We start from the raw sequence: 27,019 nt of genomic DNA, 5'->3' as shown, positions 1-27,019 counted from the left end.
AATACATGGTGAGCCTGGTGCTTGCTGCCTGCTGTCCTACCACCCCTGCTCTGAGGTGCTGGGCTCTGGGGATCTGGGAGGTGACCACAGTCATTGGAACAACACCAATGACTTCCTTGTGTTTATGATTTTCTTCTCTGCGCAGTGGGGCCTTGTGCACTAGAGTACACAAAGATGAAGACTGCTGACCACTTCTGGACAGACCCCTCAGCTGATGAGCTGGTTCAGAGGCACCGGATCCACAGCTCGCACTGTCGCCAGGACTCGCCCACCAAGCGCCCAGCGCTCTGCGTGAGTGGGGGGACGGCCAGGCTGGGAGTGTGACAGCCCCTCACAGTGCTCCTCCTGGGGTGCACAGGCAGCGCTGACCAGGGCTTGAGGCTCCATCTGCCTTGAAAAGTGCAGTTACTTGAAGTCTTCAAGCCAGAAATGCTGGGAACAAGGGCTGGGGAGACTGCTGGACCAATGTGGCACTGCGTCATGGGGTCTCTGCCTTTTGAGAACTTCATGTGTGAACAAAAAGCAAAGGCAGCTGAAGTCTGCCCTGTTTATTGCAAACAAAGCACACTCCTGGGACTTCTCTAAGTACAGAATCGAGCTTGGCCAGAGCCAGGAATCCTCTTAGAGAACACAGGGGGAAAGATTTCTAGTAGTGACTTTCTTAAGTGTATAAGTGAGGAGGGAATGAGCTTTCAAGAGAAGCTTTTTGAAAGCAAGAGGCATCTGCGCTCACCTCACGTTTGTAGGTGGATCTCTTCCAGATTCAGAAAAGGCATTCAAGTGGTAGTATGGATGACCGGCCATCACTGTCTGCCAGGGACTACGTGGAGTCACTGCACCAGAATTCGCGAGCCACGCTCCTCTATGGCAAGAACAATGTCCTGGTGCAGCCAGTAAGTACCTGCTGGGGCATCTGGGCTTTAAAATGCTGCTCTGCTCCCTGCTGGGTAATTCTGTCCCAAGTTGCTCTTTGATGGAGAAAAGCACAGGCTCATTTTTAATCTGGGAAGGCAGTGACTGGTGGTATGGACCCTCCCAGTGGAATGGAAGAGCTCTGCTTCTGCCTGGGTAGAAACAGGCTCCTCGCCCTGCCCTCTCTTGACCAGAGGCCACAAAACGCCTCCTTCTGTCCCTTCCTGCTTACTGTAGTCAACTAAATGAAGTGCAGACTGCTTAGGTGGAGCTGTTAAGTTTGCCTCAGCTGGGCAGCTGCTCTCGGCCCTTCTCCAAGCTGCTGAGGTGTCCTGTTGTCTCTGCTGGGAGGTTTTGCAGGGCTACTGTGGGTTTCTCACTGTTGGTGAGTGGATGGGCTCAGGGGCAGCAGGCAGGGCTGTGTTACGGTCCGGGACTCTGCTCCAGGACATGGCTCAGCCTCGGGTAGCCTGAGGTGGTGCTTCATGCTTCTGGCGTCTTCCAGCCTGCTCTCACCAGCTCACTCTCTCTCTGTGTTTCTCTTCTCAAGCGAGATGACATGGAGGCGATCCCGGGATATCTGTCCCTTCACCAGACTGCTGACATCATGGCACTGAAGTGGACTCCCAACCAGCTGATGAACGGCTCTGTAGGCGATCTGGACTACGAGAGGAGGTGACTGGCTCTGAGTGTGCCCTAGCATGGGGCAGAGGGGATGCAAATGTTCCCCTGGTTCAGAGTTTGGATCTGGTGTCCAAGGCCATCAGTGAGTGACTGCAGAGCAAAACAATCATCCTGGAGTCAGTAACAGGGGAAGGAGGCCTGAGGTGGTGGGAGAGGTGGGCTGCAGGAGATAGTGTGAGATGCTGTGCTATTGCCCATCTCTGCTGGGAAGTGTTCAGCAAGGGAACTGGGGGGTGCTTGTTCTGAAAGATGCAAAGTGGTTTAATTTATTGCCCTCAGGGATTTTCTCAGGAGAATGCCCTCTGTACGCCCTACACAGTGCTTTCAGGTTTATTGTGATTATTTTAATCTGGGGAACTGAGAAGCTCATGAACACGGGAAGAGTATTGGCAGACCTGGGTAACAGAGTGTGTGCCATTTTCTAGTGCTGTTTCGGTGCAGTCTGCAGCTGACCCTGCGTGCAGGTATTCAAAGTCCCTTGGATTTAACAGAGTCCCTGGAGCTTGTTCCTCCAGGCGGCCTGAAGTCTGCTTAGTTTGCTTGACAAGGTGTATTGCCATGCCCTTTTGCCTGGGATTGCCTTATGGACTGCTGGCATTTCTCTTGATAGCTGCAATCCTTTTAACAAACTACAGAATCATGCCAGGTCCTAATTTGCCTGAGAAATGAAACAAAGCAAACAAAATCCCTTTCCACCAGCTAACGCTCCAGGAAAGCTGGAGTGTTTAGGACACTGATTCTTTGACCTAGGGTAAAGATCTTCTTCAGCAAAACTTGTTCTCAGTTTTGTTTATTTGCAGTTGTAGTTTTTTGGGGTTTGTTTACCTGTGTTCTTTTCATCTCCTTTCTTCTTGGCCCTTGGGCCATTCCATTATGCCTGGTACCCTCCCCCTAAAATGCTATTTTCATCTCTACACTACTTTTCTGAGTTCTTGACTTGGGCATCAGCCTAAGCTCTAAAACTTTCCAGTGTCAAGAGGTGACCAAGGAAGAGAGGAGTCAGATGACAAAGTAAGTATGAATCTTTGAGGAATGACTCTCACGCACCCCTTCCTGTCCTTAACTGTCTTCATGAGCCATTTTATCAGGCCTTTATTTTAAGTGCTATTTTTGTGAAGTGGCAGATAATGCTGCTCAAAATCTGGAAATTCACTTTGTTGAAAAGAAGTAGGATGTTATTAAATGCTGACACCCTCAGAGAGCAGTGCTTTTGCTAGGCTCTCCACAGAAAGGAAACCCTGCGTGAGACCACATGTCTCCTGGAGGCACTCCCTTCCCTGACTTCCTCCTGGCATCTCTCTGGCCTTCTGCCCTGCCTGGTGACCAGAAGCTCTCCAGCATTTTCTAGATTTGCTCAGTCACCTTGAGGTGCCGTTGCTAAGGGAGTGCAGTTCTTGAACAGAAGCAACTGAGACTAAATCTATTTTCAGCTTTGAAAAAACCCACAAGTTACAAGGGTTTATTTCCCCCTCCCTTGGGGACAGGAGCTCAGCAGAGCAGCAGCCCAGGCTTGGACTGCACTGCGCATTCCCTTGGGGCTCCGGGGCTGCTCCTACCAGGTTCATGGTGTTCTCCTAGCACCGCAGCAGGGCAGGGAGTCCTTTCCATGGTGCCCAGAGGCAAGTGCTCAGCTCTGCAGGGCTCCACATCCCTGGCAATTGCCAGGATCCACGGGCATATTGTCCGTATCTGGGAACAATGTGAGGACAGAGAAACAGCCCCGGGGCAGGTGGGACTGGACTTGCCCTGATTGAGCTGTAGTGGCTGGGACAGTTACTGGTTCTGGAGGGATGTTGTCACTTGCTTAGGCTGGCTTCATGGCAGTTGCACTGCTGCTGGGACCTCATCCTTTCTGTAGCTTCCCCTGATGCCAGGATAGCTGGAGGCAGGATCTGGAGCTGATGTGAATAGAAGCAGAGCCTTTTGCATCCCTGAAGCTCACGACTTCCTCTCTTTCTCTGTTCCAGCGTGTACTGGGACTATGCCATGACTATTCGCCTGGAGGAGATAGTCTATTTGCACTGTCACCAGCAAGGTAAGGCCAGAGTGGGGGGCTGCTGGAGGGTGTTATCACCCTGACATTTGCTTCATTACATCTTTGGGGAGTGCCCCTATGGGGATGTTCTGATTCAGCTCCAGGGCAGACGTCCAGAGCTCTGGGTGGTCACTACTATGTAAGTCCTTCTAGGAAAACCTTTAAACCAACTCCTGGCTGTAGTGCTTGGCTGGGGAGTGCTCCCTGCAGAGCAATGCTCTGTGGTTTTCAAGGGTGTGATCTCCCAGGCAAGCCTTCTCCAGGGCCCCAGACTTGTAATGGACTTAGAGAAGAACCCAAACAAGGAAAAAAGTCTTTTTTTTTTTTTTTTTCTATACCAGAAAGACAATTCCCTGAGTTTTCTTTCCTGCCCTCTGCATTTTTGACTGGTAATGTTTCCCACGTTCATGTCTGTGTCTTCTCTCTGTTGTCACTATTGCTAATAGTAGACAGTGGTGGAACTGTTGTCTTGGTGAGCCAGGATGGGATTCAGAGACCCCCGCTGCGGTTCCCCAGAGGAGGGCACTTACTGCAGTTCCTGTCCTGCCTGGAGAATGGCCTCCTGCCCCATGGGCAGCTGGATCCACCCCTCTGGTCTCAGCGGGGAAAGGTAAGCACCCCAAGATTGGGCTTGTTCCTGAGCCCACAGCACTGTGGGTTCTTGCAGGTGTTCCCTTGTGGAGTATCTCAGAGCAGAGCTGATGGGGAGGACTCTCTGCCTGATGTTAGTGGCTGCTGCATTTTAAACAATCCTCCTCCCTAAACTAAGAACCAAGATGGGCTTGAAACATGGCAGCTTGGTTCAGCTTGTGGCCTTGACCAGCTAAACAGACCCTTCTGGGCAAATCAGGAGGGAGGTGGTATGGGAGTGCTGGCCATGAGGCAGGTTTGGTTCTCATGGACCTGGCTGTGCTGCATGGGTTATACATACCCTGTGCACAAACAGGGTTATATATTCACCACGTAATTGAAAGCTTAATCCAACGGCTGCTCCAGCACAGGGAACGTGCGAACGTCATCTGGGCTGAGGAAGCAACTGTTCTTGTTAAGCAGGAGTTTGGCAAGCGAGGCAGCGACCACGCTGGCCTGTGTGGTCAGGCGTGGGGTGGCTTGTGAAGAGCAGGTTTTGTTCACCTAGGGGAAGGTGTTTCCCAAGCTGAGGAAGCGAAGTCCCCAGGGGTCCTCCGAGTCTGCATCCGACAAGGAAGATGATGAAGCCACAGATTACGTTTTCAGAATAATCTACCCAGGGACGCAGTCTGAATTTGGTGAGTGCGTTGGCAGAGAGTGTTTCAGGTGGGTTATCACGGGGTGTATGAGCAGCCAGGGACGCAGCCTTGACGGGCACATGGCAATTTGCACCAGGAAATGGTTCCAGAGAAATGGGCTTTGCTTGTAACAGTACTGCCTTTTATTCAATGTCATGTGTGGGTTGGGGTTTTTTTGTTTTGTTTAACCTTTCACTAGCTACTGAGTCCTTCATTTCTGCAGCTGCACAACAGGCCACGACTGCCTTAATGGTTGGAAGAAAAATTCTTGCGCATAATTTCAGTAGTAAGGTTCACTTTGGTCATGTTCCTTAGGGGTCACTTCTCACCATCACAAGCCTCCAGGACTGATTCTTCTCTTGCTGTCACCAGGCCAACTCAGCAAGTGCAGCATTAAATCCAGCTACGTTCCTTCAGCATTGCTTCTGCAGCACAAAGAAGTGTTTTTGTGTACTGCCAGGCTTGACCCATGTATCTTCGCTCCCTAGCTCACAGGGCAAAGGAGAGGATACTGATGGATTCACCAAACCAGAAATCTCTCTTAATGCCTGGTTGTGAATGTTCTGAACAATGTGCTTGGCTGAAGTCACTGTATGTTTGTCCTCACTCTTCTGTGGGATACTAAGAACAATTTTTTTGACATCTGGGAACATTGTAGATGACCTGGAGTACTGTGTTCGGCTCTGGGGCCCCCAACATAAGACAGACATGGACCTGCTCGAGCAGGTCCAGGGGAGGGCCACGAAGATGATCAGAGGGCTGGAGCACCTCTCCCGTGAAGACAGACTGAGAGGGTTGGGGTTGTTCAGCCTGGAGAAGAGGCGGCTCTGGGCAGACCTTAGAGCAGCCTTCCAGTACTTAAAGGGCGCCTACAGGAAAGCCAGAGAGGGACTTTTTACAAGGGCATGTAGTGATAGGACAAGGGGTAATGGCTTTAAACTGAAAAAGGGTAGATTTAGATTAGCTGTAAGGAAGAAGTTCTTCACTGGAACAGGTTGCCCAGAGAAGTTGTGGATGCCCCATCCCTGGAAGTGTTCAAGGCCAGGTTGGATGGGGCTTTGAGCAACCTGGTCTAGTGGAAGGTGTCCCTGCCCATGGCTGGGGGGTTGGAACTAGATGACCTCTAAGGCTCCTTCCAACCCACACCATTGTATGATTCTATGATAAGGGGGAAACCCAAGAGTGTAATAGAAGACTCATGGAGTGCTTTTAAAAAGCTATGAAATTTGATCAAAACTTGTTCCTATATTCTTGAGGCTAGAAGGGGGCAATCACATCTCCTGTGACTCCTTCATAACATCCGTTAAGATTATACTTAGTTCTTCCTGCCTTTAGCTGACTAACACAATTCAGTGAGTCAGATAAAAATCTGATTGAGGCTAAAACAGCAGATAGAGATGCTCCTTTCTGTAGCTTCCTTTCGATCTACCCCTTAAAATTCCATGCTGGGGGCCAAATTTTCTGTGAAATGAATTGCTGCAATCTCCTCAGCTGGCATCATCAAAGTCTGTGCGGTTCCTGTGGACCTGCCCGGGGGGGGGCTGAACTGCATCAGTTCTTTCTTCTCTACAGATTCTTCCTTTCTCCCTTTTCATTTGTGCCCTTGTCCTCTCTCTGTGTCTCTAGTTACCATTAATGGTAATTTTCATCCATTCCTTGTGTCTGTGATCTCCATCACTGCTATGAGAGGGAAGATCGCGAGGACTCCAGCTACAAGCAAGATGGTGGTGATTCCTAAATGGTTTCCGAGTCTCCCCATCACGTCCCGACCTCCCCTTGCCGCTCTGAGGGCCACTCGGCATCGGAGTAATGCGGCTCTTGTTTGTGTCTGGTTCTGCTGCTTGCCTGTGTTGTCACTTGACAATTCCTGCAGAGGTGTCCCCTGTCACTGCTGACTGTCACTGACCCATCAGCACCTGCTCAATATGAGGGAAATAGGAATATTTCAACATTTTTCTTGCTAGTATCAATATCACAAGCAGGGAGAGTCAGTGAGACCAAGGGCAAGTGAGGAAGCCTGCTCCCAGCTGGAAGCTGGATTTTCTACCATGATTTAATTTCCAAGGAGGAGCAGATAGAATTATTCTCCATTAATCTTTTTCTGTATCCCATAGTTCACCTTCATCAACATGGCCTTTTCCTAGGGAAGCCCAAGACCAAAGGGCAGGGGCCATTCCAGGCCAGGCAGCAGCCAAGCTGCTCAGCGTGGGGGCTGCTCGGCTCTCGGGGCTGCACATTCCCCTTGCACTGGCCCTGCGCCTGGCCAGTTTGCGGGGCGGTACCTGAGCAGGATCTGAGGCCATTGCAGTAACACTTCTGAGTTTAAGCAGGGATTTAGCAAGTGAAAACATGAAGAGCTACTTGCTCCTGCTGTCCCTCTCAACCTCTTCATCAAAGTCTTTATCTCCTGTCTTGTGATTTGGATGCTCCCTTCTTTCCCTGAATCTTGGCTGGGATCCTTATGTTGGAGAGATGGGGGCTTTTCCCTTCCGGTGATCCACTCTTCCTGGAGCAACGGTTGATTTCAGTCACGTTTTTTCTCATCTGTCTGACAGTCTGCTGCAGCCCCTCTTCTCGAGTCTCTCTGGGTTGGGCTTTTGTTTTCTGCATTGGTTGGCACGCAGCAGTTTAAGATTAGCTTGCTGAAGGCACTGTAGTTAATTAGCAGATGGTTTTCTTTCACTCTCTCTCATCAATGCTCTTTGTTTCCTTTCCTTTCTCCTGAGCTCACCAGTGCTGGTGCTGTGATTACCTGGTGTGGGTCCTCCCTGGTTGCTGGAGTCTCCTTGGGAAGAGTGTGGGATGCTGCATTTGCTAATCAAAGCTCTCATCTCTGCTGACCCCCCCGGGCTCACCTGACTCCAGGGGCAGTGCCAGACAGTAGCTGATGCTCCTCTCTCTGCCCTCTTACAGTGCCCCAGGACCTGATGGACACACCGGGTGCTGCCCTGCCTCCCATGTGGCAACCCAGCACTCGCAAGTCTTCCTGCTCCTCCTGCTCTCAGAGTGGCTCCTCTGACGGTGGGCCATCCAACGGCTGCAGCCACGAAAGGTATGACAGCTCTACTGCTGCTTGCTTTGAGAAACACAGGTAAAACAAAACAAAGGTTACAAGTGAAAGTCCAGCTGAATGGCTCAACTAGAGCAATTATGGTGCAAGTGATGTCTCCAGCCTCACACTCAGCTCGGTTGTCTAAGGACCATTTGCAGGTGCCAGTGGGATGTGTTCAGGATGAAGTGAGGCTTGTCCCCTCATCTGGGACATCTCAGCTGCTCTGTGGCCATGTCCTGGCAGCAAGAATTGCTGCTCTCAAGCTGAGCAGAGGTCCCGTGGTGCACCTCTGAAGGCAAAGCTGGCACAGTCAGATCAAAGCAGGGGCTGAGGGAATGCATTGGAGCATTTCCTCTCCTCACATCTGATATGTTTTTATTGGCAGAGCTCCGCTGAAGCTCCTGTGTGACAATATGAAGTACCAAATCCTCTCCCGGGCCTTCTATGGCTGTGAGTATTTGTCACATCCATGATGCCTTGAGATGTGTGATGGGCAAGGGATAAGGTTCCGGGCTCTGGGCTAGGAGTGGTGCTGAGGCAGTAGGGCAGTGGCCAAGGGTACTGGGACCAGTCTGTTGCATGCAGGGCCCTATTTACACGTGCTCAGGATTGGGAGCAAACATCTGAACTCTGATCCTCGGACTTCAAGCCCAGCGAGCAGCAGTGCTGGTGGTACAACAGGATGAGATACTGACCTGTTGTCCCAGTAGACTCCCTGCTTTGCTGCTTAGGCTGGATGTGGCTTCAGAGGGTCTCCTTCAGGGACCAGATTCACCAGAGCTTTTTCCTGCACTTCATCCTCATGGGTCCCTGAGTTCCTTGGCTGAATGTTTGCTTCTGCCTGATGCAGGGCTGGCCTATTGCAGACACCTCTCCACGGTGCGAACCCACCTATCTGCACTGGTTCACCACAACATCGTGTCTCCTGATGTGCCCTGCAGTGCCAGCTCGGGGCTGACTGTGGACATATGGCAGAGATACCTGCAGGACAGCACGGTAGGGCCAAGACCCTTGGGACATGCCAGTTGTGGTGGGCTTGAGATGTCCAGGGCAGCGTCACTTAAGTGGTCATAGCATGGTAAGGTAAAGCAAATTGAGAAGTTCACCGAGAAGTCACACAGCCTGCCCCAGGCTGCACATAGCCTGGGGCTCCTAATCCTCAACGTGTGGAAGCTGGGGAATGAAGGCTGCTCTTTTTAGCATGCTTCTGCTCAGAGCCTGTCTGCAGCAGTGTCTGTCACCCTGAGTACTGTGGTCTTGAGGGGGGTCCCAGCATGCTGTTACAGCAGGATAGCTGGAGAGCTGTGACCACTGAGTGCTGCAGTCCTGACGTGCTGCCAGGGCTCAGAGGCACAGCAGTGACCTTGAGTGACTTTGGGCCACTTTCTGGCTGTGGTGAGCCAGTGTTTCCCAAAATGTCCGTCCGCAGGGGCCTCTGGCTGCGCTTAAGCCCAAGTGGAGATCTGAGAGAGCATCTGCAATGAATGGGTAGCAAGTTTGCAGGTGGTCAGCATCTGGGCAGCACTCTGGGTGCTGAAAGGCAGCATGGCTGGGCTGGGGTTGCCCTTGCATCTGCCAGCTGATGGGCTGTGGTCCTGGCTGCGTCTGTGTGCTGACTCAGAGCTATTCCCACAGAGTTACGAGGACCAGGAGCTGCTGCGGCTGATCTACTATGGCGGGATCCAGCACGAGATCAGGAAGGCTGTCTGGCCCTTCCTTTTGGGCCATTATCAGTTTGGGATGACGGAGGCAGAAAGGAAAGAGGTTGGTATGGGCGTGCTGCCAGCTCAGCAGCCTGCTGTATTGCATTGATGTGCCTTGGATATTTCACAGCTTGAAGTGTCTATGCCAGCCAGAGTCCACCCTGTGAACTCCACTGGGTGTCTTGTCCCCTTTGTACTGCGGCTGTAGATAGGAGGTGGGAAAAAGACTCAGATAAGCAGGAATTGATAGGACCAAGCTCAATGCTCCCCTGTGCAGCTGCTGGCTGCTTATGTTCAGTGCCCTGCACACCTCTGCAAGGCAGGCAGGAGATGGATGGTTGTTTTTCTGTCCTAATTTTTGCAAGGTTTTGTGAGTCAGGCTCTGGCTGGCACTGTGTAGGATATGGGTGACTTTATGTCCCATCTAGCCAGAGTTAATACGAGCATGCATTTCTCTGTGCAGGGCTGTTTGGGGGATGCAGGAGGTGCTGGTTTCTGGGCTCTTCAGGGGACAGCTGTTCAAAGACCCTCTGTCTCTTAAACGCTGCAGGCTGACGACCAGATCCGCACCTGCTATGAGCACACCATGGCAGAGTGGCTGGGCTGCGAGGCCATCGTCCGGCAGCGGGAGAAGGAGTCACACGCAGCAGCTCTGGCCAAATGCTCCTCCGGGGCCAGTCTGGATTCCCACATTCAGAGGATGATGCACAGGGACTCGACGATCAGCAATGAGGTGAGGGTGGGGGGTTCAGGGAGGGCTATGTCCAGCTCGACTCCACGTTGGCCTGTGCTACAGGGAGGGATGGAGACACAGCTCTTGCTCACCCTCCTTCCCTGACCTCTGCCTGCCTCTGTGCCTCATTGCTCACTGTAATCCGCGCAAGTTAGGACTGGAGCTTTCTTACCTGTTTTCTTTCATCTGGTCTTCCAGAATGTTTAGAAATAGGGAGCGGGCATCTCCTGCAGTACAACCCCAGTTTCCATACTGTGTGGTACTGCACTGACTGAGAGGTTTTGGTCTGCAGCCTGAGTGATGTATTGGAGGTCTAACAAACTGGCTTTGGTTCTTGCAGCCACAGTATCCGCAGTGGCACTGAACAGCTCCGCATCTGTGACCCTGGGTAGGGGTGCTGGGCACAGAGGGCCTGAAAGCCAGGGGCAGCTGGGAGAGGGCAGGGGGTCCTGGCAGAGGGCAGTGGGTCAGCCAGGACGCCAGAATTCATTTGTGGAGCTGCGTGTCCAAATCAAGATGCTCTCACCAGTCCTGTGAAATTTTCCTTGTGGGTATTTCTGGAGAACAAGAAGTATTCGCTACCTGGTTTGCACTCAGGTACAAACTGGTGCACATCAGGATTAGCTCCATGGAAGTCAGTGTTGAAGTAGGTGGAGGGAGGAGGACCATGTTTCTGGCACTGAGGGGCTGTGAAACAGGTCAGTTGGTGGCTTGGTTCCCTCTTCCATCAGCTGCTCAGCACAGAAGCAGCCTGGGCCGCTGCCTGTGGGCAGGAGGAGCGGGGTGGCTCTAGGACTGGCTGTGAAGGAGCCTCCAGGGCTCGGGGCAGCCTCAGTACACCGTGCTGTCGTGGGACAGATTTGGGACAGAGCTGGGCCCTGGCACACAGCTCCATGGGACTGGCTTTTAGCAGTGCAGCGAGGAGTTAGATCCACAGCCCAAACCAAAGGGTGTGGAGGGAAAAGCCTGTTAAAGGAAAGGCAGTCCTGGGAACAGAGTCCAGGGAGTGTTTCTGTGTGGGTTTTGTCCTTGGAGAACAGCACGACAGAGCGAGCGGTGCTGGGTTATCTGACCTCGTGCTGCCGCACTGGAGGTGAACGGAGGCCAAACCAAAAAGAGCTGGTACGTGCAGCACTGGAGATTTCATCTGGTTTCCTCTGGGGAGTTTGTGTGGGTGCTTTTGGAAAGAGATGAGCTCAGCCCCAACTATGCAGGCTACGTGTGTGTACAGAGAGGGAGAGATGCAGGGAAGGCAAGTCTGAACCGGGGTCTGTGTGAAAGAGCTGGATGACAGAGGTCTTGCAGGGGATGAGCGGAGGTGGGCTGCATGGTCGGTGTTGCTGAAGCCCCAGGAATCATTCCACATCTTCGCTGTGGTTCTTTTGTATCCATGCCTGCCTGTTCTGGGAACATGCCCTGGGAGGGGAGCTGGCAGATACATGCAAAGGTTTACCCTTTTCCCATCTCATCCTGAAATTTCCTGTTGTAAAATGGTTCCATGGTAATGGAGGAAAACTGTCGCCCTTCCTCTATCCATCAGAGCCCTACCCAGCAAACACCCACAATACTAGGGTGGGGACAACTCCTGCTGCTGTTCTGAAAGTGCTGTGTTTTCTTAAAACCCTATTGTTTGTGTGTGATGTCATTGCAATGCTCTGTACATCCCAACTTGGGTGCAGTGTGAGCAGCTGCAGGCTCCTGTGCTACAACAAGCCTGGTGCAGGGGCGACTCAGATAACACGGAGAACTTGCTCTTTAGTGAAGACTCGTTGTTCAGAGGGAATCCATGAGGCAGAGCTCTGAACTGGTTGCTACAAAGCCCGATGCTTTCTTCTGTGCTTGAACTGGAAGCCAGAAAAAGGTGCTGTTGACTTTTAGAGGGGCTGCCTTGACTGAGTCTGGCTTGAAACATCAATATTTGTCCTTTAAGAAAAGGAAAAAAAACATTAATATGCTTGGAGGGATTGTTTTATAGCCTGTGACTTCATCGTTTATGTAAACTAAGATGGGGTGAGCTGCATTGCTGCCAAATTAGGACAGAGATTTGTAGAAATTTGCACTCCAGGGAGACAGCGTGACCTCTCTGAAGGCTAGAAGAGAGCAGTTTCTTTCAGACCCAAACATACCGTGTTTGAACAACCGGATTGGCCTGGGACTTTGTTTTTTTGTCATCTTCTCCTGCAGTAAATGTCAGTGGCAGGCTGAGGCAGGGTGCTATGCTGTGTGACAAATCTGCACGGCAGAGTTGATGTGATGTGAACATCTTTCATGGGTCAAATATGAGAATTTATTGGATGCCTTTTCTGCTTGTTCTTTACATGCAGTTGTGCCCACCTCTGATAATGTGGCATGAGCCTCCCCCCCCACTCCAGACACCATGCTCTTTGCCTTTTCACTGGCCGTTTCCCTCTCTCTTGCAGTCTTCGCAGAGCTGCAGCTCTGGCCAACAGAATCATGCCCGGTTGCAGAGCGACTCCAGCTCCAGCACACAGGTGAGCAGCAGCGCTTTGTCCCCTCTTGCTCGTTCAGACACCAGCCACCCAACAGCATACGGCTCCCTGCCCTGGCTTGGGCTGATCACTAGTCAATAACCGTAATGATTTCTGGCAAACAGAAGCGGTAGCTGGAGGAAGTAAATGACTCGCAAACCTGCCTCTGGAGCCACTAAGGTCAGAACTGTGCACTGCTTGGCGGTGTTTAATATTCACCAGCCTGCTCTGCCCAGGCTCAAAGGACCAACCCCTGTGTGGCCTTCACACTTGAGGGCCCTTGGCTGCTCCGTATGTTAGTAACCATGTGTTTAACCAACCTGTTTAAATGACATTCTGCCCAATATATTATGCTAAGTAAAGCATAGTTCTTTGGAGCAGGGACTGTGGGCTCCGAGCTCCGCAAATAACTGAGCACTGACCTGCCAAATCCAGGCAGGGGAACCTAAAGGCTGAGGACTGTGCCGAGAAATTCCTCCAACAGTCTAGTTAAAATGGGACAGAGAGCTAGATGCTCAGGCCGAAGTTGTCTCTGGCTATAACAAAGATGTGGAGCCACAGCCAGGCAGAGCACTAGTAAGTTAAAATGCCCTCAAGTCCTCTGAGCTTTCTTCCACTGGTTGCTTGTATAAGCCCTGCACATATAGACCAGATCTTCCTCCCTCCCCGCTGTTGGGAACGTGGGCATTATGTCCCTAATAGCTGCAGTTAAACCGCTGAATGCAACTCTTGGGGACATAATGCCTGTGTTCCCAACAGTTTGCTGAATGCAGGGGGTTTGCTCGCTCTCACATGGCGCTCTGCTCGTGCTTTGCAGGTGTTTGAATCTGTTGATGAAGTGGAACAGACTGAAGCAGATGCTCAGCTGGAAGATGGCAAACAAAGCAAGATCCCCAACGGGACGGTTCCCAATGGCATGTGTTCCCCTGATTCTGGCCACCCCTCTTCCCAGAACTTCTCCATCGCCTCGGGATTCTCGGAGCGCAGCTTCAGCAATGAGGACAGTGCTCTGGAAACCAACAAATCCTCAGCCAGCTCTCAGGGAAAGGTCGGTGGGTCTGACGTGCCAGGTCCACAGGACCTGGATGGTGCCCAGCAGGAGGAGAAGCTGCAGGGCCAAGACAGCCTGGAAGGTGAATTTTCCACTGGTGGAAGTGTGGACTTTGTTCCCATGGGTGAGAGCTCGGCAAGGGTCCTGCGTGATCGTGACGTTGTGGCCCTGACTGTGGTAGAGAGCTGGGCAGACAGTGAAGCTGAAAAGCAAAGCTTGGTGGAGAGTGAAGATAATCTCTCCGAGGAGCCAGAGATGGAGAGTTTGTACCCGCAGCTGGATTCTCTGGCTGTAGCTGATCTGGCCAACAGTGAAGCGTCTGCTGTCTCCTCGACCGGTGTCACCTACTCTGTAAGTATGGACTTGTTCACCAAATGGGTTTCTTCCTGGGTGCCTCGCTATTTACCTGCATTTGCCCTGTGCTAATCCTGCAGTTGGGTGTACAGGGGCTCTCCACCTTTCACCCAAACTCTGCCCTGTCGCTCTGTTGCCCTTGCAAATTTCATTTTGGTTTCTGTTTATAAACAAATCGGCTTTGCTTTTGTTTTGGGCAGCCAGAGCTACTGGACATGTACACGGTGAACCTGCACCGCATTGAGAAGGACGTGCAGCGGTGTGATCGCAACTACTGGTACTTCACCCCTGCCAACCTGGAGAAACTCCGCAACATCATGTGCAGGTGGGAGCTGCGGGGGTCAGGGTGGGGGCCTGCCAGCCCTCTGTGTGATGGGAGCAGGCTCCTGATGCTGGTGGCTGGTTTTCCTGAATTCACCTCGAGGCTGCAGCCTCAAACTTTGTTCTGGTTACTGAGTTTTGCCTCCTTGATTTCCTCCCCCAAATCCCCTCATCGTCCCAGAACTGGGGCCACAGGTCCAAGGACCTCACGGTTGCCAGACCGAGGAGTCCAGCCGTCCTGCCTTGTGCTGCTCTGCCCCGTGACTGCCGTGTGTCTGGGTTGTTGGCCAACGCAGAGGGCTCCCTGGGGCTGCACAGGCATGCTGCCCCGTGGTCTGAACTCAGCGCAGCCCACCTGCTCTCTGGAATATGTCTGGAAAATGTTTTAATGAGGATCAGCCCGCAGAGCTGTAGTGCTAATGAGGAAGTGCCTGAAGCGACCGAGTGGTTAATGCCTACCCAAGAACCCAGGAGACAGCAATACCTGGGTGCGTTTCTGATTCTCTTTGCTTAGTCCCTGTGACTAAGAGGTTGCTGTGTGACATTCACGGACTCAAATGAGCTCCAGCTCAGCAGCTGTGGCTGCTTCAGGGCAGCGAAGGCTAAAATATTATTACTCATCTTGCAAATATGAGGAGAAGGTGCTATTTCATTAGAGCTGTCACTTTATCTAACAGCCAGAGTTGGAGATCTCTGCTGAGATGAGACCTACAATACAGCAGATTTTGGAAAACTAGTGGGCAGGATGGAAAAGATTATTCCCTTGTGCCAGCAGTGGATCTGAGTCCTCTCTGAACACATTTTGACTCGCTACCAAATATGGGAAGATATCTCTGCAGGGCTGGTTGCTTCCTGGGAGACTGGGTCCAGTGAGGCGAAGCAGGCAATATCATGCAGAGAGCGCCAAGAGGATGAATTGAGGGGGAAGGGTGAGAATGAGAGATAAATTGACAAACTCTATCAGTCTCTGCCCTTTGACCAACCACCTTCCCCTTTCTGTGCAAAAGCAAAAATTATTTCACTTTTCCTCGCACTGATTTCCATGCAATGGCCATGGCATAGCCCTGGATCAACATTGCAGGGTGTTGATCCAGGGCTGTGCCATGCATGGCTTACCTGCAAGTCACTACGGGAACTTAATCATTTACAGGCAGGCTGCAGAGGAATGGAGCACAGGTGTAACAGAATAAACAGGTCTGATTTGCCCTGCCTGCCGCCGTGCATTGGTGGCAGCATGTAGGAAACACCAACATCCCAGGAACAGAGGCAGGCAGGCCAAGCAAGGTGGCAGGCTGTGGCACTCATGTGTGGCATGGGAAAGGCTCATGGGCCACCTTTCTTGCTCTCTCATACAGCTACATCTGGCAGCACATTGAGATTGGCTATGTGCAGGGGATGTGTGACCTGCTAGCCCCTCTCCTGGTCATCCTGGATGATGGTGAGTGGGTGCTCTGCTGCGCTGTCCCCACACCTTTGTGGGAGTGTATGGGGGGATCTGCTGGGCTGGTGGTGGCCCTTTGCAGTGGGAGGGTCCCATGCTCAGAGGTGTGGAGCAGCTGGTGGCAGGATCCCATTTGTACTTGATGCTGTCTGACTCCTGGGAGCTCAGCCTGGGGACAGTGTGTACTTTTTGCAGCATGAGGTGTCTTTCCAAGGCCAGTCCCTGCTGTGTGCTCCTGACACTGTGTGCAGAGCAGGGAAGGATATTCCTGCTGTGGGTGGATGGCGGGGTGTGGTGATGCGGGTGCAGATGCAGCAGTGTCTGTGCAACCAAGCAGTGGCTGTCTCTATTCCCTGCACAGAGGCTCTGGCTTTCAGCTGTTTCACTGAGCTTATGAAGAGGATGAATCAGAACTTCCCCCATGGAGGAGCCATGGACACCCACTTTGCCAACATGAGATCTCTGATCCAGGTGGGGGATTCCTGGCACAGGGTCGGCAGCCTCTCAAACCAGAAGGGGAAAGCTGTTCTTGGGATGGGGGTCTCGGAGGGGCTGAGAGGAGCTTTCAGTGGTGGGAAGCAGGAGGGAGAGCAGGGGGCTGTAAAGACAGCCTGGGAGTAACGTGTGCCAGGATTGCAAAGGAGGGAGAAGCTGGGAGGAAGGTGGTGCGGTAGGAGAGCAGAGGGAATGGAGGAAGGCAGACAGAGGAATGGCTGGTGCCTCTGGTGTGCGCTGCTGAGTTTCCTTTTGCTTTTCTTGGCAGATTCTGGACTCTGAGCTCTTCGAGCTGATGCACCAGAATGGTGATTACACTCATTTCTACTTCTGCTACCGATGGTTTCTCCTGGATTTCAAGAGAGGTGCGTGCTGGGAGGGAGGCAGCTGAGACCAGAAAATGGGGAGAGAAGGCAAGGTCTGCCAAGCTTCCATGCTTCTCAACACACTCTGCAACTTCAGTTGTTTGAACTTAACTTTTTACCATGTGTTCCTGTTTTGCTTTTCCCTGGTAGATTTGTGGCTGACTTTTCTGTCTCGATACAGAACCTGTTGTTCCAGAGCTGCTGGTGAGCCTCCACCGGGTTTGTGTCCTGAAGCCTGTGTCACCTGCTGCAGGCCAGAATATTTGTCTCTACTTACTTATTGCTTCCAACTGGAACAGGTTCTTGTGAGAAGAAACCACCCACCGTGTCTTCCCAGTGCTGCCGTGAACTCTGTGAGTCAGGATGATTGTAAACCCGTGGCTGGTGTAGTAACTGCTGGGCTTTTTCCTCTGTTAACAGAGCTGGTGTATGATGACGTGTTTGCCGTCTGGGAGACCATCTGGGCAGCTGCGCATGTTTCCTCTGCACACTATGTGCTCTTCATAGCCCTGGCTTTGGTGGAAATGTACCGGGACATAATCTTGGAGAACAACATGGATTTTACAGACATCATCAAGTTTTTCAATGGTACAGCTTGTGTTCTCTTGGGCTGAATTTGTGGCAGCTGCTCAGATGTAGGCAGCACATGTCTGTCTGACTATAGAGAGTCATATCTGGGCTATACTGGTAGATGTTTAAAATAAACAGAGCAGTGTATGGTTGTGCGATGCTGATACTTGGAACGCAATGGTAAAGAGACCCCTTGCCCCTGAACAGTCAGGCTCTGAGGGGGTCTGGTGTGGTGCCTGGGGGAAGCCACCCTGCCACCCTGGCAACAGCCCACCTTGCCGTGCTTGAAGGGAGCTGTGAGCGTAGGTTGTGCTTCCTGCTGGCTGTAATCATCCCAAGATGAGTTGGTTAATGATGGCTCTTCAGAGTAAGGTGTCTCTGTGATGGATAGTACTTGGGAACTTGGGCAGGAGTTTGCAGCTTCAGCTCCTGCCTGGAGCTTGGCTGAGAAGCACAGAGCTGTGAGGCTGGGGTTTCTCCTCGAGATGCCAAGCTGCTCGGGTCTAGCCTCTTTGTGGGTTCCTTCTGTCTATGTTCCAGAAATGGCTGAGCGGCACAACACCAAGCAGATCCTGAAGCTGGCTCGGGACCTTGTCTATAAAGTCCAGACTCTGATCGAGAACAAATGAAGGACATGGGGAAGACGAGGCATCCAGACAAAGAGTCGGGACTCCCCTTCAATGCTTCCTCCCCTTCTCCTTTTTCTCAAAGTGCCACACCTGTGAAAATAAGGTAGTTGGACACATGCTGCTGTCTAAACTGGAAGTACCCTTAGCTCTCCAAGTACTGTGTTCAGTGTTAGGTCCAGGGGCCCCGGCTCAGATCTTTGCAGCCTTCTTCATTGACTTAACCAAAGATCTGTACAATTGCATTTTATTGCTAAGGACTTGCTTTGGAAGCAGGACCCAGGCAGTCGCTTCCTCGCCTTGCTGCAGCAGAAGGTCAGCGAGTGTGGTTACCACCACGACTGCTGAGGCAGTTGCCAGCATCCCAGGTCAGAGCTCGGGGTCTGGGAGGGCAGAGCTGCCCACCATCCTCGGGGCTGACTCAGGCTCAACAGTCTTTGTTGCAAGGAAATAAAGCTGCTTCCTTGGACAGCCGTTACCCTGTGGCACAGGGAAGCCAGCCAGCCCTGCAAGCCTGGGCAATACAGGGATGCTGCTAGTACTCAGTTTCTTACTAACGTTACAAGGTTCTGCCAGTAACAGAGAGGGACTTTGATCACAGAAATTCCTCTTCTTTTGATCTTGTCCCTTGATGCATAGCATCCCCTTTAGTATTTTTTTTAGGGCTCTGTTCTCTCCCTGGGATTTTAACATTGTTTGTTACTACAATATCTGAGCACACAAGAGTTTCAGCTCTGGGTGGATTTTCAGAAGAGCTCCAAATTCAGCATTGGGTTTTTCTTTCAAAATCCAGCTTCTGTAATGCTCTCTGAACACTGGAAAATCTGGTCCTAACCTCCTCTGGGAACTCTAGACTTGAGGTTTTCTTACCTGCCTTACTCTAGCTGCTTGTGTTAGGAGTCTGGTCTCCCTATTGTTCCTCTGCAACCCTGTTAGGGGAGAGCTCCTCGGAAGGCAAGTCAGAGCTCCTGACTTCGGTGACTGTGCTGACTTTCCCTCTGAAGGTGCCTTCCTCTATTAATTAAAAGACCAGCTGCTCAAAGCTAGACAGTGCAAACAATCCCCTTGGTGCCTGCAGGTTTTCTGTGTGCTTCTGGGGCTGGCTGCAAAGCCCCCTAAGTCCACTGAAAGTCTCCAGTTAGGTCTTGGTGGGCTTCTTTTACATGCCTGTGAAGAGGAAAATAACCCAAGGTCCCTGAGTGGTCTTTGCTTTTGGAAGATGCACTTCTGTGGCCACTTTTCCTGCAGTGGCTCTCCAGTGTTGCAGCCCCTGGAGCACACTGCATGAAGTGCCTCTCCAGCACTACCAGCGTGAGAGCTGAGCTGCTGTGTCATGCTAAGGCTGTGCTACGGAGGGTTTGGATTCATTTTTCAACTCAGGTAAAAACAATAAAGGAAAAGGAGAGTATAGGTTATTGGTAGGTCTAGTTCAGCCAGGGAGGGCTTTGTCATGGCCACAGAAGGCTGCCTTGAACGTGTGCTTTCAGCAGCCAGGAAGATGCTGGCTTGTAGCTCTCTAATAAGGGTACTTTCTCTCAAGTTTTGCTGCAAAAATTTGTGTTCCCCCTCCATGCAATGTGTGATGTGTGTGTGCTCTCCTCCTCCCCTCTGCAAGATAAGGCCCTGCTCTTCTCTTGCTGTTGGAGTGCTGCTCACCAGAAGGGAAAAGGGGCCCTTCCCTTCTTCTGTGGAACATCTGTCTGTGCTGACTGTGTTTTGTATTTACTTGTGGCATGTGTCAGATGTTGCTTGCAGAAAAGAGACAGATGTAAATCAGCAGAAGAGAAGACTGCTGCTTCAGAAAAGTTCTGCAGAGTGTGGTGAAGCGGTTTGCAGTTTCTGAGCAAATCAGCTAGTCTTTCTGCAGTACTGGGACATGGAGGTTGCAGCTAGAAAAACAAGGGAACAGTAGTGCATCCCGAGCCCTTTGGGGAAGAGGACTGCAGCAGGGGGTGAGAGCAATGGGGAGCCTTTCATTTCTCATAATCCCAACAAGCAAATGTGTACCACCAATCTAGGAAATTCTTTGAAGCAATTTTCTGCATTAAATCTCCAAAGAGTGCTTGGTCTGTAGTAGCACAGGAAACAAAGGCATTTGAGCTTCAAATCTGCCGGTTCCTGTGTGAATCTTTCATCTTTCCCCAAAGCAGAGCGAAAAGCTTGTGCCCTCCCTACCAGGCTGTTCCTGTTCCCTCTAGGTCCTAGGACAGGTAATAGTCTGCCTGCATCACATTCTCCAAAGGGGAAGTGCTCTGTCCTCCCCTTTCTGAAGGACACGAACCAACAGGTCAACTTAAATACAGTCTTATCAAGCAATGTCGCTGACACTTTATCTTTCAAGCTTCTGTTTTTCTTTCCTTGGTTTTAAGCAAAAACAGCCAAGAAATTCTGCACAATATTTGCTGTCTGTATTAACTGAGAGTGTCTTTGGGCCGCTCAATAGCAGTGTTTTTTGAATAACTTCTGGGGGAAAAAGGTATTTATTTATTGATTGTACATTACTGTGTGTCCTTGTATACTGAAGTATGTGAGTGTGCATTGTTATGCAAATGGAGATATATCTTTTCAATGTTCTTTACAATATCTTGTAAATGTTTACCAGAAAATTGTGTCTATATATTATATATATATATACAGTATAGAGAGAATATATGTGAATTAAGTGAGTTATTTTTTGAGGGGTGGGGAGAAGAAATCTTTTGCCTCTAAGAACTGTGTGGTTTCTATAGCACCTATTCCATGATGTGCCAATCTGTCGCTGTCCCTGTACTGTGAGAATTGTTCTGGTACGGCAACAGGAAGCTCAGAGCAGAACCACCATCATGACCTCAGTTTGGCTTGATTTTAGTTCGGCCTTTAAAACTGGAAAAGAAGAAAAAAAGGAGGAAAAAACCATAATAATAAAAAAAGCTTTGTTCCAGCTATGGCGCTGAGTGGAGTCCACAGGAGCAGACCCCTGCTCGAGCTGTGCAGGGTTTTGTGCCTGCCCTGGGATTGGCTTGGGTAAGAACAGTTGCAGAGTTGAGGCTTGGTGTGGGTTGCAAAGAAATGGGATAGTCCAAAGAATATGGTATGTCATTTAAATTAGGACTAAAGTAATTCTCCTTTGCAGCTGGTCGTACCATTTTGTTAGGAAGGGAGTATCACATGACCCGTACAGAGTACTTGCGGAGCTGATCTGCTCTCCTAACTAGTGCTCATCCAGACTAGCTCTGCCGAACGCAGTGCCCCCCATGCACTGCTCTACTCTAATTCGTACAAAAGCCAGCGAAGACCGTCTGCTCCCGAGTACTCCTGTGAGGCCTCGAGTCTGAACTTGGAGGTCCAGCTTTGTGTTCCCATGCAGATCTGAGACAGGACACGTGAACAGCTTCCAGGCCCTGCGCTGGTGGACGGTGCTGTTCCCCGGCTGCCCATCCTGCCAGACCCTCGCCGTGCTGCCAGCACAGGAGCGGGCAGGACAGCAGCTGCGGGAGGTCAGGAATAGGCTGTGTGCGATAGTCCCTGTGCTCTGCCCTTCCACAGCCCCTGTCCACATGTGGTCCCAGCTCGGTTTTGAGCATCTCGTCAGAAGCTGCAGTGAGTAGCAGCCATGCTCCTTGCTGATCCCTCCGGGGCAGCTGCTGTATGACCGGCAGGTTTATGTGCTTGTGGAGACCCAGCGTGAAATGCCACCAGGAGTCTGGGGCTCAAGATCTATTCGATGGTTAAAAGCTACTAAAATTTAAGCAAAGGTTTTTGTTGTGCCGCTGTTCGTAGGCCTTCTCCTGCCTCAGCCTCTCCTGCATGGTTCTGCCCCCTTTGCTAGATTGCCCTGAGATAAAAGCATTATTCTGAGTTTCCAACAGCATGAATCCTTGTGGCCCTGTGAGATGGCACAGATCTCTCCCAGCTGTGCAGCCAGAGGATTGCCTGTTTACTGTGGAGGGAGAAGCCCGTCACAGGGGAACACTTGCCCATATACAGTAATCTTGTCTGGCTCCTTGGGGGAGAGGAATGTCTCATCCCAGCAGCTCTGTGCAGCTGAAATCCACCCTGTGCAATGGCATTACAAGCCAGGGACTATCTTTAGCCTGCTGCTGTTCGCTCTGTGGGATCAGGGGCTCGAGCCACTGTGCCTTCTGACTTGAGACTGCTGCGTCCTTCCTCTGGGTGCAGTGAGGTTTGCATCCCACTTGCCCCCAGCCGGCGTTCCCTGCTCCAAGTTGCTCCAGAGCTGAGCCTGAGTGAAAGACGGACTCCACGGGCTGAGCTGTTCAACTCATGTTGCACCCGCACTGAGCATCCGCAGAGGTGTGGGGTTTTTGCTTTATCTTTTGTTAAAGCTGCTCAGCTTGCAGATAATCTCGGTATGTTTAAATACAGTGAATGTTTGTGTCCTGGCCCCGTGTTCCCCCGAGGGAGTTACTAATGGATTCTCTTTCTGCATTTGAGCTTTCTGCTAATGCAACCTACCAAATAACTCTTGGTACCCATCTCTTTTAGTGTTACTCATGTAAACGCTTTAGAAGTTGTCTTTGTTCCTAAATGTGTGATTTTTATAGGAGGTTTTTTTGTACTGTGCTGAGTCCCTGAATTGCTTTGCTATTAACATTTTTCATGAAGACTGAGAAGGTTTTTTGCATGGGAGCTTCTTGTTGCCACCCTGTTCTGCACTCATCCAGCCTCTTACATTTTGAACATCCCTTAAAATATCCAAATATACCTTTTATTGTAACTAGAACCAGCAGTAGAAATGCAGGTATCTGCAACCGTCGTCACTGATAAGTAAAAAACAGATCAAGAGAAGTGACTATTCGTGATGTGGTAGCTTGGAATCGCACTTCTGCTGGGAACCCATCCATGGGCAAGCTGAGCCCATCCCTAAATCCTACCTTGGAGACACAGGCCTTCTGGCAGGCTGGTGGCAAAGAGCAATTTATGGGATGAGATTCTTCTTATTCTTTCTTCTTTATTTATTTGTTTACTTATTTTAATCTGGCTGGCTAGTTTTCCTTCCTTTCCCCATTCATTTTGAGTAGCTGGCTAATTCTCTGCACTGGGAGCCACTGTGGCAAACAGTCCTCAAAATAGGTATAGGACCAGTTTCAGGATTCTCATCACATAAGTTTGCTTTTAAAAATACCTTGTACTATCTTGAATTGCTGCTCTCTACTGTGTCATTGCTGTTCAGCTAGTGGTAGCCTCTGAGCGCGTTCATCAGTGGGGCCAAAATGATTGTCATTTTATCAAAACATCTGTCAAATATTTTTCACTCAGTTTGGGAATTTTCACGAGTACCAAACAGTTCTGGGCACATTTTCAGCATTTTACTCTCTCATGAGCACAAATTGATAGTGAAAGAGCACAACTTATAGCTGAAGTGACAATTTTCTAGCAATATGGAAGGGTTGTAACTTTCACCAGAACCAGTTTTCAGAAATTATTACAAAAGTCTTCAGATACCCTGAAGTAGATAAAATGCCACTTACTATTGCCTACTATTTCAGGCACTCCGATGATCTTCAGTCAAGGTCATTATCCTCGTTGCCTGCCCTGAAGTAAACACGTATCGCTGATTAAGGCACCTGATGTCTTTGTGGTCTCCAGTCACACCACGTTTATGTTTCATGGTGGCAGTGTGGGCCAAAGTTAAGGCTGTTTTGGTGCCATAGCTATGTGTTTCTACAGCTTAGATTGTTTGGATTTCTTCTAAACTTTGTCGGAATCCTGATTTTCCTGGAGAATGTATGTTGTTGGAATAGCCATAGCAGTCTTTTAATATGTGTCTAATTTTAGATTAGTGACAAGCATATTCAACCTTAAATTCCCATTTTGCAGTTTAATAACTTCCTTTTTTAAATTGATTTTGCACACGGAGACTGAGCACGGAGCCCAGAGACGGAGCTGCAGGTGACGGCCTCTGGTCCGTGGCTGGGCACAATGGCTCCTGAGCTGCTGGCACACGGAGGGTCCGTGGCCCTATCGGCTCCGGGGCCAGTCCAGCACACAGAGCCATGTCTGGAACAGGCAGGTTGTGTCCCAGCCTCTGCCCCACCAGACAGGTCTGCTGCTGTCCTCAGCAGAGACTCTCAGGTCTTCCGGAGATGTCACGACTTTCCTCTGCCCAGCAAGAGCAGCCGTCTCCTGTGCCCTCGGTGGTGGTGAGAGCTTCTGAGGAGCTCGGCATGTGGCAGGGGATGGGCATTAATTGCTGCTTGAAGTGGGAGATGGTTAGGAGGATGGCCACTTTTCATCAACTTTTTTGTAAGGGGTTAAAAGCACCTTTTTTTTTTTTTTTTTAAATTGATGCTAAAATTTACGCACAAGATCTCAAAAAGTACATGGAAGTTTTAAGAATCGGTGTCGCTTCACTGATAGGGAGGTAAAGAATTGAAAATCCTAATACTGGATACTGAGATACTAAAAATTTCATTTTCATGACTACATAAGAAGATCTACTTAAATTCTCAGAAATTCTGTCTCTTCTTGGAGAGTAATTCCCAGGAGCCAGGGAAGGAGAAAGCTGTTTTTTGCAAACAGAATTAATGAAAACCTTTGTTGAAAAATCCAACTCACATGTAACCTTAGACCCACGATTGTCACTTCCCTATCCCTAGTGCTAAGGTGTGTTCTGGAGAGCTTGGCAGGGTGAGCGGGTGATGCTGGGCTGTCACCCTGCTGCAGCCGTCGTGGAGATGACAGGTACAATCCCAAACTCTGTGGGACACGGGATTACCTCTCAACAGCAGGGTTATGAATGTATCTGATGTACTGGCATTAGACTTTTATGTTGCCCTACACTGAATTGCTGCTTTTCTATGTTGGATGCCATTTTGGTCTCTGGGAGTTGCTCTATCCGAGCTTAATGAGCACTATTGCTTTTAATGTATTTGTAGAAGTGCTGCTAATGTTCTTAGATTATTTGAATTCCACATTGTGGTATAATATCTGTTTTATATTATTTTATCCATGCTTTTGTTTTTTATGTAAACTGTTCCTTATTGTTGTTCAGAAAGAACAATTAAAGCTCTATTCTCTATGGTTAATGTGTTTTCAAATCAATAAAATCCTGGTTGTTCTTTACGGCTGCAGAGTCCCTGGTAAGACAGCAAACATGGACTACCCAGAAAAGGCAGCACTGATGCAGCTTCAGAAATGCTGTTTCCGAGAGCACTGGGGGTTATCTGTGCTGCGCCCAAAAATGCTTTCGTCTCTGGGGGAGCAGTGGGATGCTCAGGTGCTTTTACCCTTGTTTTGAGGACAGACTTCTGCTGCCCTCCTCAGAATACCCACTCCTTGTTGCTAGAAAAACTGCTACTCATTTTTAATGAGCACTCAAAGCCACAGCAAAACAACTGGGCTGGTATCAACTTTGGTCTGGAAAAAGCTGCTCTCGTTGCTGAATGCATGTCAGTAAATGCTCACTGGTGCCATTAATGAAACAGTAATTCCAATGAAGTTAATCTGCACCAAGCTATTTTTGTGCTCTCTAAGCTGCTGACAAGGAATTTTTCCAAGTAAGAATCAGTGCATGGCCTGAGATCTTCTAGAGCAGAATCTTTCGGTTGCCCTTCTCCCACTTCCAGCACTTCTATAGTGGGGAACGCACTTCTATTTTCTGAAAGTTGCGGATAGCTCTGTGCAGCGCTGCGACTCCTGGTTGGTTTATTTTGTGCTCCATGGCAGCTTCTCTTATTTCCTCGCAGCGCTGGCAAGGGGAAGGCCTGAGATCTAATGGTGCCTCTTGGGTACAAGTGAATTGGGGAGGAGATCGTCCCGGGGCGGGCAGAGGCGTGCTGGTTTCGTCCCCGCTGGGTGCTGCGGAACTGCGGCGTGCGCAGCCCTGCAGGCAGCAGCTGCAGCTGGGGTATGGGCAGCTCGGCTGGAGACCTGCCTGCATTTCGGCAGAGGTCCCTCAGCACCCGGAGTCCAGGGGGAGAGAGGCGACAAGGGTCCTGGGCTGCAGGCTGGCTTGTGCAGGGGAGTCCAGGCATGGTTGTAGGGAGCGGGATGGGGAATGGCTGAGGAGAGTGAGAAGCATGGCTGCCTGCTGCGGTTTGGCAGAGCTCTGGGTCTCTCTGTCCATGTGGGCGATACCAGGCTCCCCATGGTGCTGGGGGCTGTGTGTGTCTTGCCCAGGTGTCTCCTTTCCAAAACAACTCCAAAGAGAATGCCACGGCTGCCGGGAGCCGCACATGAGCAGGGCCAGATGCTCCTCAGCATCCTGTTAGTTCCAGCCTCCGGCAGGGCAGATGGTCTGGGGCAGAGCTGCTGCTCCTTCAGCCCCAGGGGAATGGCCAGAGGCTCCTGGTTCTGCCTACAGCCCCCCAGTCGTGCTGGCGTGACCAGCTGCACCATGGTCATCCGTGCTCCCATCCCGGCACACAGGGCTGCAGTCTGCTCCACTTGCTCGCCAGCCGAGTGACTCGTCTGGGGCCGGGGCGAAGTTTTACGAAGACACTGAGAATCACAGCGTGTGGGATGGGGGAGCTGAAACGAGCTGGGCCAGAGGGGGAGGCAGGAGTGCCGTGCTAATGAATTGGAGGGGTTGGAGAAGTGCTAGGGCAGGCCCCCACCATGGCGCTGGGCCAGCACATGTTCTGCCACAGCCCAGCCCTGCTCCGCGGCTGGGGAGCAGGGGCACGGAGTGAGCGGCAGTGTGGCCGGCCGGAGGGTGGGCAGGGGTTGCAGTGGGCAGGGGGAACTGGGGGTTGTAGCCGGGCTGGGGAGATGCAACCCAGCGCTGGGAACCTGCAGCCCTCTGCATCCTACTGCCCTGAGCTTGCCGGGGGTGGCTCTTCCCCACAATTGCCCTTTCTTAAACTCAGACCCCGCGGCAGCTCCACAAGTGTCGAGTCCCGTTCCCGGAGCCGGTCCTTTGCTCCGCAGGAGGTGGAGAACAGCTTAGCTCTGCAGAGCCGAGGGCTGGGTCCCAGGG

General features: G+C 50.9%; 1 protein-coding gene across 4 annotated transcripts in view; it reads left to right on the top strand.

Annotated features, from left to right (window-relative positions):
* Nucleotides 1–25,164, top strand: part of SGSM1 (small G protein signaling modulator 1) — a 49,606-nt gene extending 24,442 nt beyond the window's left edge. The window contains exons 7-26 of one of the 4 annotated variants that reach the window (XM_052796782.1): nucleotides 146–291; nucleotides 762–893; nucleotides 1,463–1,587; nucleotides 3,564–3,631; nucleotides 4,078–4,241; nucleotides 4,770–4,899; nucleotides 6,526–6,705; nucleotides 7,813–7,951; nucleotides 8,337–8,401; nucleotides 8,802–8,947; nucleotides 9,587–9,715; nucleotides 10,205–10,387; nucleotides 12,808–12,879; nucleotides 13,694–14,278; nucleotides 14,482–14,606; nucleotides 15,958–16,040; nucleotides 16,405–16,514; nucleotides 16,807–16,903; nucleotides 17,324–17,491; nucleotides 18,014–25,164. In XM_052796782.1, coding sequence (XP_052652742.1) covers nucleotides 146–291; nucleotides 762–893; nucleotides 1,463–1,587; nucleotides 3,564–3,631; nucleotides 4,078–4,241; nucleotides 4,770–4,899; nucleotides 6,526–6,705; nucleotides 7,813–7,951; nucleotides 8,337–8,401; nucleotides 8,802–8,947; nucleotides 9,587–9,715; nucleotides 10,205–10,387; nucleotides 12,808–12,879; nucleotides 13,694–14,278; nucleotides 14,482–14,606; nucleotides 15,958–16,040; nucleotides 16,405–16,514; nucleotides 16,807–16,903; nucleotides 17,324–17,491; nucleotides 18,014–18,102 — 2,936 coding nt within the window. In that variant the 3' untranslated portion in view covers nucleotides 18,103–25,164. Of the gene's footprint in view, nucleotides 1–145; nucleotides 292–761; nucleotides 894–1,462; nucleotides 1,588–3,563; nucleotides 3,632–4,077; nucleotides 4,242–4,769; nucleotides 4,900–6,525; nucleotides 6,706–7,812; nucleotides 7,952–8,336; nucleotides 8,402–8,801; nucleotides 8,948–9,586; nucleotides 9,716–10,204; nucleotides 10,388–12,807; nucleotides 12,880–13,693; nucleotides 14,279–14,481; nucleotides 14,607–14,783; nucleotides 15,091–15,957; nucleotides 16,041–16,404; nucleotides 16,515–16,806; nucleotides 16,904–17,323; nucleotides 17,492–18,013 lie in introns of those variants that run through there. The other 3 variants (XM_052796781.1, XM_052796780.1, XR_008236621.1) reach the window with 3 other exon arrangements.
* Nucleotides 25,165–27,019: the final 1,855 nt, after the last annotated feature.

Source organism: Harpia harpyja, chromosome 9 (assembly GCF_026419915.1).
Source record: "Harpia harpyja isolate bHarHar1 chromosome 9, bHarHar1 primary haplotype, whole genome shotgun sequence".
NCBI classification, from domain to species: Eukaryota; Metazoa; Chordata; class Aves; order Accipitriformes; family Accipitridae; genus Harpia; species Harpia harpyja.
The sequence above is the reverse complement of the archived record's forward strand: the minus strand, read 5'-3'. Positions and strand labels throughout refer to the sequence as shown.